Source organism: Lasiodiplodia theobromae (assembly GCF_012971845.1).
Source record: "Lasiodiplodia theobromae strain AM2As chromosome Unknown scaffold_2, whole genome shotgun sequence".
NCBI lineage: Eukaryota > Fungi > Ascomycota > Dothideomycetes > Botryosphaeriales > Botryosphaeriaceae > Lasiodiplodia > Lasiodiplodia theobromae.
Window position 1 is genome coordinate 77,246 of NW_023336495.1, and position 19,934 is coordinate 97,179.

The 19,934-nt window shown below is 56.4% G+C and overlaps 5 protein-coding genes across 5 annotated transcripts; 2 read left to right on the top strand and 3 right to left on the bottom strand.

Annotated features, from left to right (window-relative positions):
- Window positions 1–2,948: 2,948 nt before the first annotated feature.
- Window positions 2,949–4,714, top strand: LTHEOB_551 (Ser thr protein phosphatase family protein; the record flags this gene model as incomplete). The annotated part of the gene is made up of 4 exons (XM_035514663.1): window positions 2,949–3,090; window positions 3,147–3,195; window positions 3,668–3,883; window positions 3,946–4,714. The coding sequence occupies 4 exons, from the start codon at window positions 2,949–2,951 to the stop codon at window positions 4,712–4,714; spliced, it is 1,176 nt and encodes a 391-aa protein (XP_035369310.1).
- A 266-nt stretch (window positions 4,715–4,980) lies between these two features.
- Window positions 4,981–5,685, bottom strand: LTHEOB_552 (Acid protease; the record flags this gene model as incomplete). The annotated part of the gene is made up of 2 exons (XM_035514674.1): window positions 4,981–5,525; window positions 5,598–5,685. 2 exons carry the CDS (start codon window positions 5,683–5,685, stop codon window positions 4,981–4,983), a joined length of 633 nt encoding a protein of 210 aa, XP_035369311.1.
- Window positions 5,686–7,687: 2,002 nt separating this feature from the next.
- LTHEOB_553 (F5 8 type c domain protein) lies at window positions 7,688–9,355 on the bottom strand (the record flags this gene model as incomplete). The annotated part of the gene is made up of 1 exon (XM_035514685.1): window positions 7,688–9,355. The coding sequence occupies one exon, from the start codon at window positions 9,353–9,355 to the stop codon at window positions 7,688–7,690; it is 1,668 nt and encodes a 555-aa protein (XP_035369312.1).
- A 2,110-nt stretch (window positions 9,356–11,465) lies between these two features.
- Window positions 11,466–17,152, bottom strand: LTHEOB_554 (Fatty acid synthase alpha subunit protein; the record flags this gene model as incomplete). Its single annotated transcript, XM_035514696.1, has 9 exons — window positions 11,466–11,585; window positions 11,638–12,318; window positions 12,379–13,053; window positions 13,125–14,129; window positions 14,182–16,104; window positions 16,156–16,866; window positions 16,921–16,957; window positions 17,013–17,039; window positions 17,088–17,152. 9 exons carry the CDS (start codon window positions 17,150–17,152, stop codon window positions 11,466–11,468), a joined length of 5,244 nt encoding a protein of 1,747 aa, XP_035369313.1.
- A 504-nt stretch (window positions 17,153–17,656) lies between these two features.
- On the top strand, window positions 17,657–18,983 carry LTHEOB_555 (Citrate synthase protein; the record flags this gene model as incomplete). Its single annotated transcript, XM_035514707.1, has 3 exons — window positions 17,657–17,907; window positions 17,964–18,164; window positions 18,224–18,983. The coding sequence occupies 3 exons, from the start codon at window positions 17,657–17,659 to the stop codon at window positions 18,981–18,983; spliced, it is 1,212 nt and encodes a 403-aa protein (XP_035369314.1).
- Between the last annotated feature and the right edge of the window lie 951 nt (window positions 18,984–19,934).

Genomic DNA, 19,934 nt, shown 5'->3' on the forward strand with positions numbered 1-19,934 from the left:
TGCTGATATTCCTTGGCGCGGAAGCTGATGATATCAAGGGAGCATTCACGCTTCTCCGGTACATGCACAGCTCGGCCGAGTACACCGCCCGGCGCAAATTCGACTTCATCACACACTTCCTGCCCACCAGCTATACGGCAGCGCGCTCACTGGGCCAAGAAGGCATCTCCGAATCGGCTGAGCAGGCATGCTGGAATTGTGCAAACGCATTGTTATGCCGACCTTGGTTCCACCGGCTTTGGGTGCTACAAGAAGTCTTGCACGCGCGCAAGGCAACGATTTTCACAAGTAAGACCAACGAAATGGACTGGGACCATTTTGTCATCGCAATGCAAAGCCTTCATCGTATCCCTGCAGTGGATAAGAAGCTCTTCAAAAGGGCCGCGGCCGCCTCACATATGGCGATTGAAATTCAAAAGGCGCGAAAGAAGCATCTTTATGGGCATTATCTTCATGAGTCTGACCGAGAACTTCCGTTCTTTCACATGCTTCTTATGGCGAGTTCCTCAGATTGCGAGAAGGCAAGAGACAGAATCTTTGCGGTGCTCCACCTTGCGAATGATCTGGACTCCTCGGATCTAGCGGGCCTGCTAGCACCGGACTACAGTAACGAAATTACTGCAGACGAAGTATACCGACGCTTCGCGGAGTGGAGCATCAAGCAGAAACGAAATCTCAACATACTGTCCTGTGCTAATGCAACAGCCCCGGGCCAGATCCTACCTCCGTTCAGATGGATTCCTGTAGATCCAGGGGCGACATACGCTGTCAAACGAAGACTTCCTTCGTGGATTCCAGACTGGCGAAATATTCCGAACCAGGACATTTTCGTTCGGTACAGTGAGAACATACCATTCAGTGCCGGTCTCCCAGGTCTATTTGGATCAAGAATGGATCCAAAACCCGAGATTCGAGGAAACAGCTTATTATTGAGCGCAAAACGGGTTGACGTGGTTCATTCAACTAAACACCCAGATCTCAGTATGGCAGAGAGCCATAGAGAAGGATACACAACCACTTTATTCAACATATTCAAGGAGTTGCGGGATCAATCGAAAGCTTCAACGGCCACATTGGATGATAGCAGTGTTGGAATGTTTGAAGGGCACAACAAAGTTTGGAAAATGATGATTTGTGGGCTCACCTGCGATGGCTATCGAGCATCGCGGCTGTACTATTTCCACTTCGACAACTGGGCACGGAAGAATGAGCCAAGCAGACCACACCACAGAAGAAGACGCCGCGGTCGTAAAACCGGCAGAAGACAGAGCGAAGGCTATCTCAGAGAGCAAATGAAACAAGGGCGCGGATATTACTGGTACTCTGTCGGTCTCGTTGAGAAGTCTTTGCAAAAATGGTCATCGCAGAGAATGGTTGGGTTTACGGCAAAACGCCGCATGTGCTGGCTGCCACCAGGGACGAGACCAGGTGACGCCATTTACGTAATACCTGGCTGCCAGGTTCCATACGTATTTCGGCCCTGGAAGGACGGAACATACACGTTGGTTGGCGAAGCATACGTTCATGGAATAATGTGGGGGAAGGCAAGACCGAAAAAAGCATCGGAACTCGAGAGGATAACTATTGTATAATTTTGTCTTTTGTAAAGTTGCGCGTGCATGGCAAACTTCCTTTTCAAACCATACTCTAATTAGTTTCAACAGCAATGACGGCCCCAAACTATAAAATCCTGTGCCCAGAACAACCGTCTGCAGATATCTGTATTGATCTTCTCCGGAGCAGAGCAAATTACGTGCGATCTTCTATAGATTACCCCCAGAAGATGGCAAAATTGGATGTGTTCTCTACCATACATCTCGCAAATAGGTGAGAGATATTGAAACCTCTTACCTGCCACTTGTAGATTTTCATTTCAGTAACTATATTGCTTCAGGTAAATGATTGAATGCACGTACGTCTTAGACTGGGCCTCCACGTAAGCAAGAGGGAATTTTAATAAAATTAGGCCCCTCAATGCAATCCCATCCTCTATGATGATGCTATAGCCTGATAGTATCCGGAGAACGTTGCAATGGCTCTATGCGTGAACAGCGTTGACTTGGTAAATCTCATTCAAGTAGGTCGGAGGACGCCGAACATGATCGGGTGAAACCCGGACCAACCCGATCTATCTCTAACAGATGCCGCAGATGCCGATTAGCCGGCCGGAGCAGGCCGCACATGCAAGCGCACTTCCCTCCACTTGGCCCGGCACCCATTTGGCTAAAAGTTTACGCCAAAGTGGTCAACAATGGCGAATCGCCTCGTACTTATACTTCCCTCATACCATCCAGCGTCTCGGCCGACAGTCATTCAGTCGGCCGAGACTTTGGCTACGGCGGAGAGAACAAACCCATAATTCACAACGGCTTCCTATGCGACATCTGCTTGAAGGACTACCTGCCGAAATGCAATTCAGGGTGGGACCTCCAAGCCTCTTGGCTTTCTTTGCTACCGTTTGCTGTGTTTTTGGGATTCGGGTCTGTATTCATAATCATGTTTGCGTTTTTTCCATCTGACAGAAGATCTAGATCGAATCATCACCGGAAGCGCTCAATCCACAACTCAACAACACCATCTCCAACAAAGATGGACCCCCGCTGTATTACAGCGGGTCAGGGCCCACCCCAGGATACAATGAAACGTCACCCGCGCCGCATCCCCTTCCGGTTTTGCCAGCATCAGAGGTGAAAAGCTTATTTATTTCTGACATTCAGACAATCCTCAGCAGTCCCACCTATGAGACGAACTGCTCCAAGTGTGTTACGTTTTTCGAGGCAATGCATCTTGCTGCAATAACCCAGCCCGAAAGTACTGTCACCGAGTTACTTATCGATGTGTGCGAAACAACGAGCTGGATCAAGAAGGGTATCAGCGCCTCCAGTTGCTATCAGGAATACTCCGAAATTGGAAATACTGGACCATACTTGGCTCTACTATTCAGAAAAATGTCTCTCGCAACTGGAGATATGGAAGCGTATTGCCACTACAAATACTCATTCTGTGACGAGCCCGGGGTCATCCAAATTGATGAGGGTAAATACTTCACACCAAAACCAGAAAGCAAGTCAGTGGCGCCGGAGCCATCGGGTACGCAATTATCTCATCCCTACTCTTGGAATCTTCACGCTGACGAGTAATTATAGGCGAAGTTATCAACGTACTTCACTTGTCAGATTGGCACCTTGATCCCCGGTTCGTGATTAAGTCCTCCGCCCGATTTGGAACATGCATTGAACGTTATTTAGCTATGACATCGGTTCAGAAGGAAACTGTAGTACCTATCTCTGCTGCCGGTCCTACCGCACAAACAAGTACCTCAATACCACAGCAAGCAACCCATCTTGGCCAGCTTCGCGGTTTGGAAACCTCTACTGCGATACACCAGCAGATCTGAGCCTTTCGCTTTTCTCTACCATGGCAAACTTCGTCAATCTCTCCGATATTGCATTCTCACTTTTCACGGGAGATGTAATTAGCCATGATGATAAAGACCAACAATCTCGGGCATACGTTGAATACGAAGAGACAGTTGTCTACGAAACCTTTAAAGCACATCTTGGAAACATTGTCAGAGCTCCCCCTTGCCACCATTACGACGCTGTTGGCTGACACGGTTGATTCAGCCAGTTTATGCCGCGCTTGGGAACCATGACAGCCTCCCCAGTGATTTCGCGACGCCGTACAGCCTTTCCAACTCAACAAATGATGACAACTTCTCGTGGAACTATCAACTACTGGCTTCACTTTGGGGTGAGATGGGCTGGATCGACAACACGACCGCAAGGAGTGCCAGCACGCATTACGGTGCATATGCCTACGTCACACCACAAGGCTTGAAAATCATCTCCATCAACACCGACTTCTGGTACACCGCCAACCCGTAAGACTCCCTGAGAACCAATTCACCCTCAACATTCCCCCGCTAACCGTCGCGCCCCCCAGCTTCAACTACTACAACTTCACCAACCCCGACCAATCCGGCATCCTCCGCTTCCTCATCCGCGAGCTCGAGGCCTCCGAAGCCGCCGACCAGCGCGCCTGGATCATCGGCCACGTGCCGAGCGGCTACGGCGGCACGGGCGTCAACGGCAAGGCGCTGCACAACCCGTCGGCGCTCTTCTACTCGATCGTGCGGCGCTTCTCGCCGGCGACGATCGCGGGCATCTTCTGGGGCCACCTGCACCAGGACCAGCTGATGGTGTACTACGACTACAATCTGTCCTCGGGCGGCGGTAGTGGTGGCTCGCTGCGTAATACCACAGACGTCGACTACGCGCGGCCGCTGGCGTGGGCGCACATGGCGCCGTCGGTCACGCCGTTGACTGGGCTGAATGCGGGGTGGACGCTGTACCAGGTCGATGCGCGCACGTTCGAGGTGACCAACTGGCAGACGTTCATTGCGAATGTGTCCGAGGCGAATGCGTGGACGGAGCCGGTGTGGCAGTTCGAGTATGATGCGCGGGCGGAGTACGATGGCGAGGGGCGGTGGCCGAGGGGCGCGCCGCTGAATGCTACGTTTTGGCATGGCGTGACGGAGCGGATGGTGGAAGACGGCTCGTTGGTTGAGAAGTACAATTTGTTCGAGACGAAGAGTAGTGTGGTGACTAAGAATTGTTCGTCGAAGGCTTGTGCGGAGCAAAAGGTCTGCTATATTCGGAGTGGGAGCACTATGCTGGGCGATTTGTGTTCGCATGGAAATGGCCCGTTTTGAGTCTCGTTTTTTTATCCACTGGGGAGTATAACAAATGAAAATTCTTTGAGCAACATTCTTACACGAATGCAGCTGAGCAGCATCCTCAAAAAAGGCAGGTAAGATTTCAATTTGTTCCAAGATGGCAGCGGTCAGACAAACCTGCACGCAGACGCGAAAGGTATGGGTACACGACGCTGAGCTGTAAAAAGAAATGCAGAAAAGGGATCACATTTAAGCTTCTTGTCCTTATTCCAATCAGCTTTGCATACGTCCTCTCCCCCCATTTAATACGACTTCCCACTCACCACCCTCGCCACCGCCGCCTGCAAAACCGCCTCCTCATCCCCCTCCAGCGCCTCCGCCCAATCCCGACCACTCCCCTGCCGCAGCCCCACACGCAAGCCACCCAGCCCCTTCTCCTCCAAGTCATAATAATCATCACTCGCATAGGACCCCTTCTTCCGCATCATCCCCGAACCACCACTACACGGCCTATAAACAGGCTCCGGCGGCGTCAACGATGGCGTCAGCGTGCTCAACGGCCCCGCCATAATCGCGCGCTGTTGCCTGCCGGCATCGTCGCCGTCACTCAGTACCAGCTCCTGCACGTCGGGCATGTCGCGGGTGGCGCGGCGGTTCCAGATGAAGAGGGTGGCGGCGATGCAGAAGACGAAGACGAAGCCGCCGCAGGCGCTGAGGGCGGCGACGGCGCCGTTGGAGAGGCCGCTGTTGCCGGTGGAGATGGAGTTGGGGTCGATGTGGTCGGAGGGGGACGGGGTGGTGGTGGAGTGGGACGTTGTTGTTGTGGTGGAGGAGGAGGTGGGGGATTCTGAGGCCGAAGGTGTTAGTCTGGGGGCTTGTTGTTGGTTAACTTGGGGAGCAACCCCTTCTGGCAACTTACGGGCGGACACGCAGGATGTGCAGGCGAACAGGAGAACGGCGGCGCATGTGCTGGCGCGGAGCGTGTGCGGGATGTGGGAGGAACGCATATTGGCGAGGCTTCACGCGCGCAGCGTCCCGTGGGGTAGGTAGCGTTTTCGACGAAGAGGGTGTGTTTAGGTAAAAGTGGGACGAAAGGCCAAGGCAGAGGTAAAGAAGTCGAATCTAGGTATCAGAGGGTAGATCTTTGATGATACTGCCCCGTGAAGTTTTTCCCAGGCTGATAATGTGCCACTAACGACTAGGACGAGGGGGAAAACGAGAAGTCAGGAGAATCAGGCGTTCATCATGATGTGATAATGAATTAATTAGGTGCGGGGCCGTCCGAGGCGGAAAACCCGCAGACGTCATTCGAAAGCAAAGAAAATATTAAAGGCCTCACCGCGAGGCACTCAGCGCGAAGCTGCTCGGAATATTACTACTCTCTGCATCGCGGGATACCTGCTGGCTATTTGTGATGTGTAGCCGTGGCGATTTACTGGGTGGTGGTTTCCAGACTAGAAGGAGCGGGAAGAAGGCCAGAAGGTCTGGGCGACATTAGAACACAGGATGACAGGCACTAGCGGGGCAGCCGACCATTCTCGTTACATGTGATTCGCAGTAAGTACGCCCACGCGGGAGTCCGTGGTGCGGTGGCTTTGCCGTGCCGTCAACCCTTTCCTTTTCCAGCTAGTCAGTCACGGCTGACAAGTCAGCTCCACACGAGACAGCTATCATTATTCCTCCTTCCACTCCCTCTACCACTCCGGCATTCACGCCGCAGATGACGGGCCGTGGATAGGCGGATATGTCTAAAAGTAAACTTTCAGCCATTGAACTCACTATAGGCCCAGCTGGACGATCCCAGTGTCTAGATCTCCACGTGCGAGATATTCGGCAGTTCGCCAGCCGCTCCCACGAGCTTGAGGATTACCAGACATTCGTCTAGACCAGTCAGCAGATTCAGCTACGTTCGAGGGAAGCAGCACAGTCGCCTATTAAAACCTCAAGCGTGGCCTGTTCTTCTTCCGGAAGCAACAGCCGGGCCAATAAAGATAGGTCATATCGTCTTCCAGCAGGATTCGCTGCTGTCTGTAGCTTTTTAAAATAGTGACAACCAAGAAAAGACGTTCCAAGTGTCATTGCCAATGTCACCTCATTAACCGCCCTGGCCTGAGATGGGGAGGCCACTGCCGACACATACGGCGACCATTATTGAAGAAGGCGAAGTATCCTCCGCCCTACCAGGGAGATAATCCACAGCCCGAGCCGAAATATTGTCGTCAGAACACGATCAGGGTCACCTTGCGCATTCCTCTCTGCGATCAAAACCAAAGTTGTTGCATCGTCACCACTTTCCCCTTACGTCACGACACGGCACGCCACCCCACGCGACGCTAGAGGCTTACTTGCAAGCCAAGCACTAGCTCAAGCGGCCCCGCCATCAGCCAAAGCAGGACCCTCGCTCCGGCCACGCGACCGCCCGCCGTCGTCTCCGTCCCGTGCCGTCAGAATTCGCTCTAGAAACCCTGCCGCCGCACTAGTATTATTCCCGCTTCACCCGATGCTTCCCCGTCGCCGCAACCTAAATAGGATATGCGTGTGTAGGATAGACACACACGCTCACGACAAAAATTAGAGATGTCTTATTGCACCTGGAGGAAAAGGAGATTCGACATCTAGTCCCGCTCCTGCAGATTGCAGCAGTCGAAAACTATGGCGGGATGGCGGGGTGTGAAACACGCTAGTGATTGTGGCTTGCTTGCCCAGCTGCGGCTGGGGGACTGACCTACGGTTCAGTCTGCTTCTCGGGTTTGTGATGGCTACCATTACGGCGGTGAGCTAGTGTGAGGCGTCATAGAGGGGGGGATGGAGATCCTGAGGGCTGGTTCTAATGCGTCCGTGTTGGATCATGGTCGTGAAGCATCGGCATCGCAGGGAGCAGAGAGCTAATTCAAGGCTTTGGTAAGTAGTGCAGCGAGATGGCCGCTGCTGTACGAGGAATGAAGGAGAGTAAAATTATAGCTGGCTATGTAGACTACTAATCCGGATGCCCAGAAAGACCCTCACCGCTCATGATCCGTACACAGTCACCTCGTGCAGGCCGGCAGCCCAGTCCGCCTCGTTCCCATTATGAATGTTGATGACCTTATTCACATTCAAGCGGACGTACCTGTAGCTACCACTATCGGTAACCTCCTCATTCAGGAACCCAACAGCCGTATTCGCCGTCCCATTCACGAGCAGCGTCCAACTCTCCCCATCAGTACTGCCCGTGACGTTGTACTGCAGATACGTCTCGGACCCACCGACCTGTCGGGGCGTGATATCAACCTGCGTAAGGCTGTGCGCATCCCCCAGATCGACCTGCCACCAGAACGGCACCGCAGCCGGCGTGAAAAGGTTGCTCGGATCGTCCTGCGTGCCGTCGTTTGCCACGCTAGCCGTCGTCGACGCATCCGAACTGGTGGCAGTCTTACCAACGCTCAGAATCTTGCCTGACTGCACTCCCACCACAACTCCCGCATCATCACTATACCGCAGCGTGCGGTAGAAGTGGTACGACGCCAGCCCGTCCGCAAATGCGATGGGCAGCACGACCTGCCTGTTGCTCGCCTCGGGGATCGCCCACTGCGCCGCCCACCGGTTCGCGCGCTCGACGTACGTGTCGCCGATCTGGGAGACGCCGCCGGACTGCGCGCCGAAGGTGTTGACGTTGCCGACGTTGCGCGACGCGGTCCAGGTCCCGTTGCTGCTGCTCAGGCTCGCCTGCGTCGACACGTACTTGCCCTGCGACGGGTACCACCCCGCGGCCGTGCTGGAGAAGAGGTAGTACGACTCGCCGTCGCGCACGAGCGCGGGCGCCTCGCGGTTCTCGCCGGGCTGGATGGTGGCGACCTTGGCCGTGACGTTGGTCCAGTCCGCGTTGAGGCTGTACAGGCCGAGGTTGGTGTTGGTGTTGATGGCCGTGATGATGTAGCCGCTGCCGTCGGTGTCGGCGAAGAAGCCTAGGTCGCGCGAGTCGTCGCCCTCCGGCCGGAAGGCGCCGCCGAAGGTGAGCGTGTCGCCTGGGTCGCCGTAGAGGACGGCGACTTCGCCGAGCGTGTAGTCGGCGGCGTTCTCGAAGTGCGCCCAGATGACGACTTGGTTGGTGGTGGGGTGCTGGTTGATGGCGATCGACTCGAGCTTGCAGAAGCCGTTGGCGATCGAGGCGCAGACGGTTTCGCGCGTGATGGCTGTTGTGTTGCCGGTGAAAGTGTAGCCGTCGGTGGAGGTCTGGATTTGAAAGTAACTGAAGCCGTTCGAATCGGTGACGTAGTTGTATTTGTAGTAGGTGCTCCCGGATACTAGAGTGCTTTTGATGCTCAGGGACGACGCCACTGTGTTGTCATACGTGCTTAGATCGCTCGCCAAAGTAGATCCAGGGGCGACAGTCACGTCGTCTGAGCTGTCGATGGTAGTGCTGCCGTTTACACCGCGGATCTGGTACGTCTGGCTGGCCGTGAGACCGTAGATATCCCAGCTATCCCCGGGTGCAGTTGCCAGTACATCGTATGACCCTGAGTCGGAGAGGAGAAGTACTTCGTAAGATGCGGCGTCGTCAATAAGGCTCCAGGTGAGCTTGACGTTGTTGATTGTGCTCTCGCCGGCTAATACGAACAGTTGCGAGGTAACATTGATTCGCGCAGCTGCAAGGAGCGGCAGCAACGAACATGCCGTAAGGACGGAGGAGGTAACCATGATTGTGTGATGATGAAACGGTTGTGTGCAGAACGAGTCCTTTTAAAACTATCATGGGCCGTGGCAATACGGCTGCATGCTCCTGGACAGGGGAGCGGAATTTACCGAGCTCAGGAGCATGGTGCGATGACATGGGCTGGATGAATTGTTGTTTTGAATAGTACGCGTGTCACCGGACGCTTTAGGCAACAGAACATGTCACGCGCCGCTCAATTACCAAAAACGCGATTTATTCTCTCGGTTGCCCCACTTGCGTCGTTCGATTTTCCACTCGTATATACCCTGCATGTCTTACCCCAGCTCAGGTAATGGTCCACTACTTTAAACGATTCTCCGTCCAGTGGTAAAGGAAAACTACAATTCCGGTATTCAGCCTTGTAAACACACTATTGAAGTCTAACTTTAATGGGACTTGGCTACAAATTAGACGCAGGGTATCAGGCGACAAGAGACACTGAAAGGGCAAACATCGCGAAAGATCCGGTGGATCGACTGCTGGCGCACACCAATAGCCCACCGGAGTTCTAAAAATATCTAATAACTAATGACGGGCCGCTTCCAAAGCCGGAAAGACTGGGCTTCCTCCATGGAATTCCGCAGTGCTATGCCTTGATTTTTTTTTATTTGTACGGTGACCTCGCTTCTGGCTGGTGGTGGTGGTGCCGCTTCTGCTAGTCCTCTCCATCCTCCACGGATAATTCCATATTCTTCTTTAGCCTCCGCTGCTGCCGCCGGATTACCATGCTGCGCGTGTGGAAAACATACCCGATAATCCGCTATCAATTGGAAAGTGGTGCTGGCTGTCAGTGTCGACACTCTGATGGCCGGACATCGTTGCACCGTGCAGTCCTCTCATACCAATTGTGCAACATCAAAGTATTTGCAACCCACAACAACAGCCATTTACTCAACATTCAAGATTATTCAAGGCTCTATATTACATTTGGCTATCCGCGTGGATGATAGTTCCAGAGGAAGAGGTTTGGGAATGGTCCGGCTCTTCAAATCAAAGGTGTCAGAACGGACGTGTGCAGCCTCTTAAAAGCAAGTCCACTAGATGAGGCCAGAAGAACCAAGCTCGAATTGCCGTTGAAGATTCCGCAGGCTACCAGCGACTACCGTGGCTGACACGTAATCCTTCATGTATGTCCTCCATACATATTGTCGACGGAAAGTTACAAGTAACATAACCGTGCACTCGGAAAGCATTAATGAGTCCAGCAAGCAACCTGAATATCAAGGAAATCAGCAGTCGCATGAAAACACTTTTAACGGTCGACAAATACAATGGCCCGTAGTACATGGACGTGTGGTAGTGAGGAATTCCATATTGCCGTTTCACCAACATATACCAATCTGGTCTGGTGCAATTCACAGAATTGCCAAGCTGAGGTGGGAAGAATACGGAGACTTGATCTTCTCTCGATTCAAAACCAACCTCGAGGACAATGTCAAGAAATGTCACAATCCAGCTGCTAGAAGGTCCGGTGATGATCTTTTCTCTTCGTACATTCGGCAATGGAACAAGTACCTCAAGGCGGCAGGACGTTTTAGGTGCACTTAAAATGTTTGAATGACCAATGGATTGGTTGAAAGCGCGATGAGAGAATACAGGGGATTTTCTTTTACGTTTTTGAACTTCACCTTGGTTGCTGAAGGGACGGCTTTTTTATCCATGTCCAAGAAGAGGGCGGCTTTTATATGTGGCAGTCTCTGCTGAGAGCTACGAGTAGATGCAGACTTTCTAGCAAGCATTAAAGTTAGTTTCCAGGGCACTGGCAAAGGTGCGGCCTGACGTCGGCATCGTGTAGCAGACTCTGACAGTACCATCCTTTACCAGAACAAATTTAGCTGGACAGATCCATTTCTCCCCGGTCATTCCGCGGAATTGATCACGATGTCTGGAAGATTGAAGTAACGAGGTCGATAACATGAAGAGCGTTTACTAAATTCTATACGAGACGGTTATGTTTCTCGGTTGGGAGACAGGACTAGAGGTACCCGACCGAGTAATTTATAGTCTACTTAATCATTCATGAGACTCTCTGAAACGCCGTTCCTGATAAAACCGATAACCCAGACACCCGCGAGAAAACGAGATCCCAATTTTCTAGTTCGTCTCTCTCGAGGCCAGCGCAATGGCGATGGCCACAGAGTCGGAATGGGAGATGCTCAGCCGAATATCCTTGATATTCTGCATCTCCAAAGCCTTCTTCGCCTCGCCATGCAACTAAAAAGACGTCAGCACAATTCGGGAAACCGGGGGACAAGTCAAGACTTACCTTCACAATCGGAATGCCGTCCTCACTCACAATCTCAATCTGCCGCATGGCCGCGCCAGCGCCCTTGGACGAGACATTCAGGCTCTTGAACACAGCTTCCTTCGCCGCCCACCTGCCTGCCAACGAGGCGTTCGGGTCGGGCGAGGCCTTGCAGTAGGTCAGCTCGCCCTCGGTGTAGTTGCGGGCGAGGAAGACCGGATCTTCAGTGTTGATGTTCGCCACGCTCTCGACATCAATGCCGACGGTCGTCGACGGGCCGAGAGCGCACGGTGGCACCGCAGGGCCCATCATCTTGACCATCTGGCTGGCAGCTGCCGCGAGAGACAGGCCAGCAGAGGCTTCCTCATCGCCGTCGCTGTTGTACCCGCTATCGAGCGGGCTGATGTCAGACTCGGAATCCGAATCCACACCATGCAGGTTCGCCGGGTCGAACTCCAGCACACCATCCTCGCCAACGCCAATGCGAGCATGCGGATCCAGCAGCACAGCCGCCTCGTCCTCAGGCTTCCACGGCGGCGCCGCCTTGACGCGGAGGAAGTCGTTCGCGATGAATCCCTCCGCAAGGCGCCGATTCGCCACCTGCTGGCGCACCACCGCCTTCTGGCAGTACTCCTCATACGCCCTCTTCTCAACCGCCGCAAACAAGTACCTCGGCGCGACCCCCAACACCAAGCCCCCCTTCTGCCCGAACCCAAAACTCGTCAGCATAAACGCCCTCACCCCGTCCCTCCCCAACCGCACCTTCCTCCCGGGATACACGAGGTGCCCAAACCCCCTCATCGCCCCATCCACATCATCCGCATTCCCGTTGCCCGGCACCACGCCCGACGCCATGGCCTGCAAACACCCGTTCAGCATCCACGCGCCCGCCGCGCCCTTGGGGTGGCCGGTCAGGTACTTCTGCGCGACAATGAGCAGCGGGTTGCCGGGCGTGCGGCCGAGGTGCGCCATCTGCGCGTTGACGACGTTGGACTCGTTCTTGTCGTTGGCTTTCGTCGACGTCCCGTGGAAGGACGCGAGCGCGATGTCGTCGACCGTGAGGCCCCAGGCTGCCAGCGCGGCGCGGAGGGGCGAGATGCCCGGGTCCTGGCGGCGGATGTCGTGGGTCCAGAGGGATTGGGCGGCGCGGGTCTTTGCGGTGGCGGCGGCGTCGATGGTGGCGCGGATGGAGGACGAGGCGGGTTTGTGGGAAGTGCAGGCCTGGCGCAGTTGGGTCTTGCGCCATTCGCGGATGGCGGCGAGGTCGTCTTCCAGGTGGCGCCGGCGGTAGTCGAGGTCGAGCAGCGGGGAGGTGGCGGAGCGCGGGTCTTCGCGCGCGGCTGTTAGCACGCCCTGGCCCGGCGCGGGGACGGAGCGGCCGATGCGGTCGCCGGACATTTGCGTGTGGGCGACGATGGCGTGGATGGGGGCGCCGATCTGTGTTTGGGGAGGAGGAGGTGTTAGCGGTGGGGGGATTTCCTTGGGGGGAATCGGTTGTGACTACTTACTTTCAGCGCCAGTTCGGCCGTCATCAGAATCTGCACACCGCAGCCGGCGGACTCGACGAATCCAGCGCGTGAGCTGGCCATCGGGCGTGACATCTCTCGCGGCAGGCGGCCGTGGGCCATCTCAGACACGGAGCTGGCGGTGGCCTTCATGTTGCCGAACTCGTACGACAGTTCCTCCTGGAAGTCGTCGGAGCCGCCGACCACGGCCATCTTCGCCGCTCCCGTGCGCAGGGCTTCACAGGCGATGTCGAGAGACTCGAGGGCAGTGGCACAGGTGCCCGAGGGCGAGCGGATGGGGCCGGCCGACGAGAGCAGCAGCATGTTCGCCCACGCGTCCATGGCGTTGCTGAACGACTCCTGCAGCACGTCGTTCTTGGCCTCTTTGTCGAGGTAGCGGTCGCAGTAGACGGCGCGTAGAGCAAGCAGGCTGCCGCAGCCGGTGCCGATGCAGTTGGCCAGCTCCGAGACGTGGATGTGCTGCCAGATCTCGAATGGGTCGTTGAAGCCCGCGTGCACCAGCGCCTCGTTGACGCAGCACAGCGTGTAGATGGTGATGGGGTCGACCTGTGAGATGATGTCGTCCGGCACCCCGTAGCGCTTGGGGTCCCAGCCGCGCGGCAGCTGGCCCGCCACCTGTCGGTCGAAGCTGACGGCCTTGGGCACCAGGAAGTGCGCCCCCTTCTTGACCTGCACCGTGTACGAGTCGGCGTCGGCAGGCCGGATGTCGACAGCGTCGCCGTGGCGCTTCTTGAATGCCTGCGCGGTGGCCTTGTCGGCGCCGAAGGCGGGCAGGTCCTGCTCGACGACGACTTCGTGCAGCAGTTCCTTGGAGGTGGGGTCGTAGCCGGAGAGGCCTTCGGGCTCGATGATGCGGATGCCGGCGTGCTTGTCGATGTGCTCGCCGTAGCGCTTCTCGAAGTCGATGTCGCGGACCGGCTCTCCTGTTGCTGCGTCGAGCCAGCCCACATACGGCTTGCCCTTGACTTCGCCGTCACAGAAACGTACCTGTTTCACCATCATTAGCTTCAATCAACTGGAGAGAGAGATTAAAACTTACCAGACCCATGAGCCAGGCCATCTCAACATAGCCTGCCCACGATAGCTTGCCATCTTGCTCCATGTCCCACCTGGTACGCGCGCTTCCCCACGGGCCCAGTTCCGAGTAGCCAACAACCACGACGGTGCGGCTGAGGTCAATCATGTTCTGCAGACGAGGTGCTCCAGCCAGCACCTCCTCGTAGGGGGCAAGACTGGGATAGCCGAACTGCACCGTGGCGTGGGGATCAGACACTGTCGTCTCTTCCTTCGGTGCAGCAACAGCGCCGTGGAGAGCCTGCTCCTGCAGCTTGCGTTCGGCAACGAGCGCCTTACACAGGCGACTCACATCCAGAATGCGCTTCCTCGCGCCGACGATAGCCTGCTTCAGGTCGGGCACGAACTGCAAGCCGCCGTTGAGGTCCGCGTAGACGGGCGCGTGCTCGCACAGGCCGCGGACGGCAGGGCTCAGCAAGGCCAGGATGTTGAAGGCCATCTCGGGCGTGTTGAAGGTGATGCATCCGTGCTCCTCGATGGCCGCGGCGACCATGTTGTTCCCGCTCATCAGGCCGGTGCCGCGGGTCCAGCCGATGACGGCGCCACACACGGCGAGGTAGTCGCCCCAGTTCTCGCTGTGGAAGCGGTTGAATAGCGTCTCGAGGCCGAGCTTGGACTCGGCGTACAGGCCGTCGCCGCCGAAGGTGCCGTGGTTGGGCGAGAGCGGCAGCACCACCGTCGTCGGGTGCGTGTCGAGGCCGCGCGCTTCCTTCTGCTGCTTGATGGCGCCGAGCATGCGCAGCACGTTGATCAGCATGATGCGGTGGGCCAGCTCCGACTTGCCGTCGATGCGGTCGATCTCCTGGCCCGTCTCGCTGATGGCGGCGAAGGGGACTACGAAGTCCAGATCGCCGCCGTAGCTGGCCTCGTTGTAGACGTGTGAGACGAGCGCCGCCACGTCCGTTGCGCTGCCCTGGTTGAATGGCAGCACCACCAGGTCTGACCCGGCTGCTCCGTGCTCGCGGTACATGGTGCTGTAGAACTCGGCCACGGCGGAGGCGGCACGGGATGTTGTGACGATGACACGGGCGCCGCCGGCGATCAGACCGCGCACCACTTCAGCGCCAATGGATCCAGGCCCGGCACCAGTGACCAAGGCAGTCTTCCCTGCAAAGCTTAGCCCAGTTGTAGTTCCCTGGACAAGAGCTTCCAGCAGCTTTGCCGTGGTTGTGCTGTCGTAGGTCCACGCGCCGGCTTCGTTCTTGCACAGGTGCACGTACGGGACGCGCTGTCCTGACGAAGGATCCTGCACTCCGTGGGCAACGAGTTCCGGATAGGTCTTGCACTCAGTCTCCCTTGGCACCTCTTCGTAGTGGATGATACCCTCATCATCGACTGTCGACCGCGGCGCCACGGGCTTCGCCGTGTACCTGAAAACCGGCGCACCCTCCTTCCTCTCCTTCGCCGCATCAAGCAGCTCCTGCGCCACCGTCGCGCTCACATCATCTGGCGCCAGCTGCTCGACCTTGGCGAAGAACTGGGCGATGAGCTGGCACGTGCTGTCCCAGCGATTAAGCAGATGCATCTTCTGCGCCTCCGTCACGCCCTCACCTCCCCGCAGCACGCGCACCAAGTCCTCCCGCGCCCAGTTCCACGCCGACCGGTACCGCCGCTCCTTCGCGGCATCAAACGCCGGCTGGATGCCGTTCCAGAACTCCTGGTCAAACTCCTCGCCCCACCGCTGCAGCCTCGCCGCCAGCGCCTCGCGCACCTCTTCCAGCTCGTCCAGCTGCGCCCGGCTCGCCGCTTCCCCACCAGCCATGCCGAGCTGCGAGGACAGCAGCTCGTACTGCCTCCTCAAATAATCCTCCTGCTTCGCCGTGATGGCGCCCAGTGTCGCGGCATCGATCAGCGCCGCGTGCTGCTCCGCCGCTCCCCCTCCCCCTTGCTGTCCGCCAGGCGTCAGCGCGACGCGAGCATACGCCCCGTACCGCCTTACCACGTCGTCCACGAACGCCTTCGCCGCCTCGACGCTGGCCAGCCGCGCCGCCGGCTCGACGCTGACCGCGAAGCCCAGCACCGCCAGCTGCCGCTGCGGGCCCAGGCCCCAGTACGCCTCCAAGTGCCCCTTCAGCGCGGCTGCGCTGTTGAACCCGGCCGGCATCTTGGCCGACAGCAGGCGCGCGACCAGCGCCGCCAGCTGCTTGCCATGGGAACCAGCAAACGCGCCTTCGACAGCGGCGGCGATGGCGGAAGCCGACAGGTCCTCGGCGCCGTCGGGGAGGGAGCCGTCGAATTCGGCGCCGAGCACGCCGATGAGTTCGTTTTGGAGGGTCGATTTGCCGGCGCAGAGGTCGCGGATGGACTTGTCCAGGGGCAGCTCGTCGAAGGCCTTTTTGAGCTTTTGCGCGCTGAGCGCGACGACGACGTCGAGGGCGGTGAGGGGCGTGTCGTCGACCATGGCGGCGGGTGCGGATGGTGCTGCTACTGCCGCTGGGGCTGGGGCGGGAGTGGCTGCTGCTGCGGGTGCGGAGGCTGGGGTGGAGGCAGGGGCGGCCGCGGCCGGCGCTGCTTGTGTTGCGGCTGGCTCTGGTGTGGCCGATCCCTCGTACTTGTAGTAGATTGAGGAGGTGTCGTCGGCTGAGGACAGGAATGAGCGGTTCGTTGAGCTCAGTGCGTCTTTTGCTGAGAGTTTCTTCTTCCATGTCTTCTGAGCCATGGTTGAGAGCACTTTGGATGGCCCGACTTCGACTATCCGCCGTACGTTGGCCTCTTTGAGAAGCTCATCCTGTGTTTCAATCCTGGCGGTTGATCAGTTGGTTTTTCTGTATCGAAAACAGGAATTCTTTAACGTACCATCTCACTGGAAAGGCAAACTGGTACCTGTGAAACAGTTAGTCCTTATCGATTTACACTTCATTTCATACTTACGCGAGAAGCTCGACAAGCAATGTTCTTGCCAGCTCTCTATCCGTAGTGCCTGCGTTGCCTGCCATTTTGAACACGAAGTCTTGGTTGAATGAGTTGACCTTTTTAGTGTCAGCAGAGCTATCAGGTCATATTTCAGAGGCATTGGAAATACTTCGGTATGGTCTTTGACACCTAAAGGTTTAACGAAAGCTCGTTCCTTGAGGGTGCTGAAGTTGGAAGAAACGATGCAGGTCGGTATATATCGACAAGAAGGGACGAGGACCTAGTCAAAGACCAGACTACAGATTCCAACATCCAAACCGCATTCATACTCCCTTTTGTCAAATTGATTGTTTCACTGTGGACTTCTACTTTGGTGTGTTTCCGTTTGCCCGCTCGGTGTTCGGCCGCCGGCTGCCGCAACCCGCCGTCGGAGCCCGGCTCACCCACCCCGGCAGGCGGCCTGAGTCCGCAGCCGCAAGCTCGCCAGAGAGATTGGTCCATTTGAATATGAGATATCTCCCAGAGTCACGCTCGATCCATCCAACGGCACAAGCGAGCGGCTCCTCGATTCGTCAATCACAGAAAAAATGGCAACCGTCACCTTCACTGCTCCCGCCAACGGCCATGTGCCTGAGAATTCGCTCACCGTCACTGATAACAGGACCGGCCAGACCTTCTCATTTCCCATCAAGCACAATGCGGTCAATGCGTCCGAGTTCAAGAAGATCAAGGCCCCGGAGGATCCCGCCAATCTCGCAGACCAAAACGAACAGGGGTTGAGAATTTTCGATCCTGGCTTCGGCAACACCTGCGTCAGCGAGAGCAAGATAACTTTCATGTGAAAATCCCACCGCCCTATCTTCAATCCGTTTCGCTGACTTACATTTTCCTCAGCGATGGCCTGAAGGGCATGATCCAGTACCGCGGCTACGACATCAACGACCTCGTCGCCAGCAAGAAGGGCTTCGTCGACACAGCGAACCTGCTCTGGTTCGGCACGCTGCCCACCCCAGCAGAGAAGCAGGCGCTGCAAGACCGCCTCAACGCCGTCCCACTCCTCGACGACCATGTCTTCAACGTGATCCGTGCCATGCCGTATAACGCCCACTCCCCATACCCACACCCTAGCCCCTTCCACTAACATCCAAACACAGCCCCAACGGCTCGCCCTTCGGCATGATCATCGCCGGCCTCATGGCCGTGCAATCATCCGACATGTCCCTCATCCCCGCCCACGCCGCCAAAAACCTCTACCTCGGCAACGCGTCGCTCGTCGACTCGCAAGTCATCCGCGCCATGCAGAGCCTATCCCAAATCACCGCGGCGGCGTACTGCCACCAGACGGGCCGCGCCTTCACGCCGCCGCGCGCGGACCTCTCCTTCGTCGAGAACTTCCTGCTGATGATGGGCCACGTCGAGGCGGCCACAGGCCTGCCGAACCCGCGCTACGTCGGCTACTTCGAGCGCCTGTGGCTGCTCATCGCCGACCACGAGATGACGTGCTCGACGGCGGCCATGCTGCAGACGGCGTCGGCGCTGCCCGACGCGTTCTCGTGCCTGGCGTCGGCGGCCTCGGCGCTGTACGGCCCGCTGCACGGCGGCGCGATCGAGGTTGCGTATAAGAACATCCAGGAGATCGGGTCGGTGGAGAATATTCCGGCGAAGATGGCGCGCGTGAAGGCGGGCAAGGAGAGGTTGTATGGGTACGGGCATCGCGTGTATCGCGTGCCGGACCCAAGGTACAAGCATATTAAGGAGGTGCTGGAGGAGTTGACGGCCGAGATTGAGGGCGATCCGCTGCTGAAGGTCGCGTTTGAGGTGGATCGGATTGCGCGTGAGGATGAGTATTTTACGTCCAGGAAGCTGAATCCGAATGCGGATTTGTTCGCGGCGTTGGCGTACAATGCTATGTGAGTTGTTCTTGGTTTTATTGGGGTTCGGAGACTGATAATATACAGGGGCTTCGAGCCGGAGTGGATCCTTCCCATCTCATTGATGTCGAGAACGCAAGGTTTGTTGGCGCACTGGAAGGAAGCCATGTGTAAGTCGATCTTCCTGTCATAGATGGAACGGCAGACTGACTTCTTGACAAGCGGGTACGGCTCGTATCTGGCGCCCAGGCCAGATTTACACTGGAGATCTTAACAAGAAGATAGAATGAAGATGAACGGACTGGAATAGGGCGTGGGGAGCGCCGGGGTTGATAGAAACGAATATACTGTGCCAATGCAATTCTACAGCTGCCAATATGTCTTACAATCCTACACTATTTCAAGATCTTGATAAGGTCCAGTCTGAAAATCGATGTCGCCAACTACATAGCAGGCTCCTACTACTACGTAGTTCCCATCGACCTCTCGTAGTACAATGGGGAATCCACCTCCGCTTAGAATATATATCAGATCCCCTGCCTGAGCGCTTGCTGGCACTAGGCCCGCAATTTTCTCATCCACAAACAGTCGGCGGCCCTTGCAGCATTCTGTGATTCGTTTGGCACTTGTAGAATTCAATTGCTCGATGCGTTCTTGTAGGCTCAGATCTGTCAAAACCTTCCCCTTTTCCAGACGGTTTAAGGTTTGGTCCATTATTTCTCTGAATAAGTCGTATGGTCCCCAATGTGGACCGTTTCGACCATTGTTTGGAGAGATAGGTTGCGTCATTCGCTTGACCGATGGGAACATACTGGGGAATTCGAGAGAAAACCGCATCCGTATGAGCGAGGTGATGGCTTGGCGCATCCGTTTTCCAACGTCTATGACCTTTTTCGCGACTCGCCTTTTTTTTCGTACCCTCGGCAAAGGAAGGGTAACATCTGAGAGAGGGGTGTTTTCGTTGTATTCAGGACGCGGCGCGTTGATGAGCCCA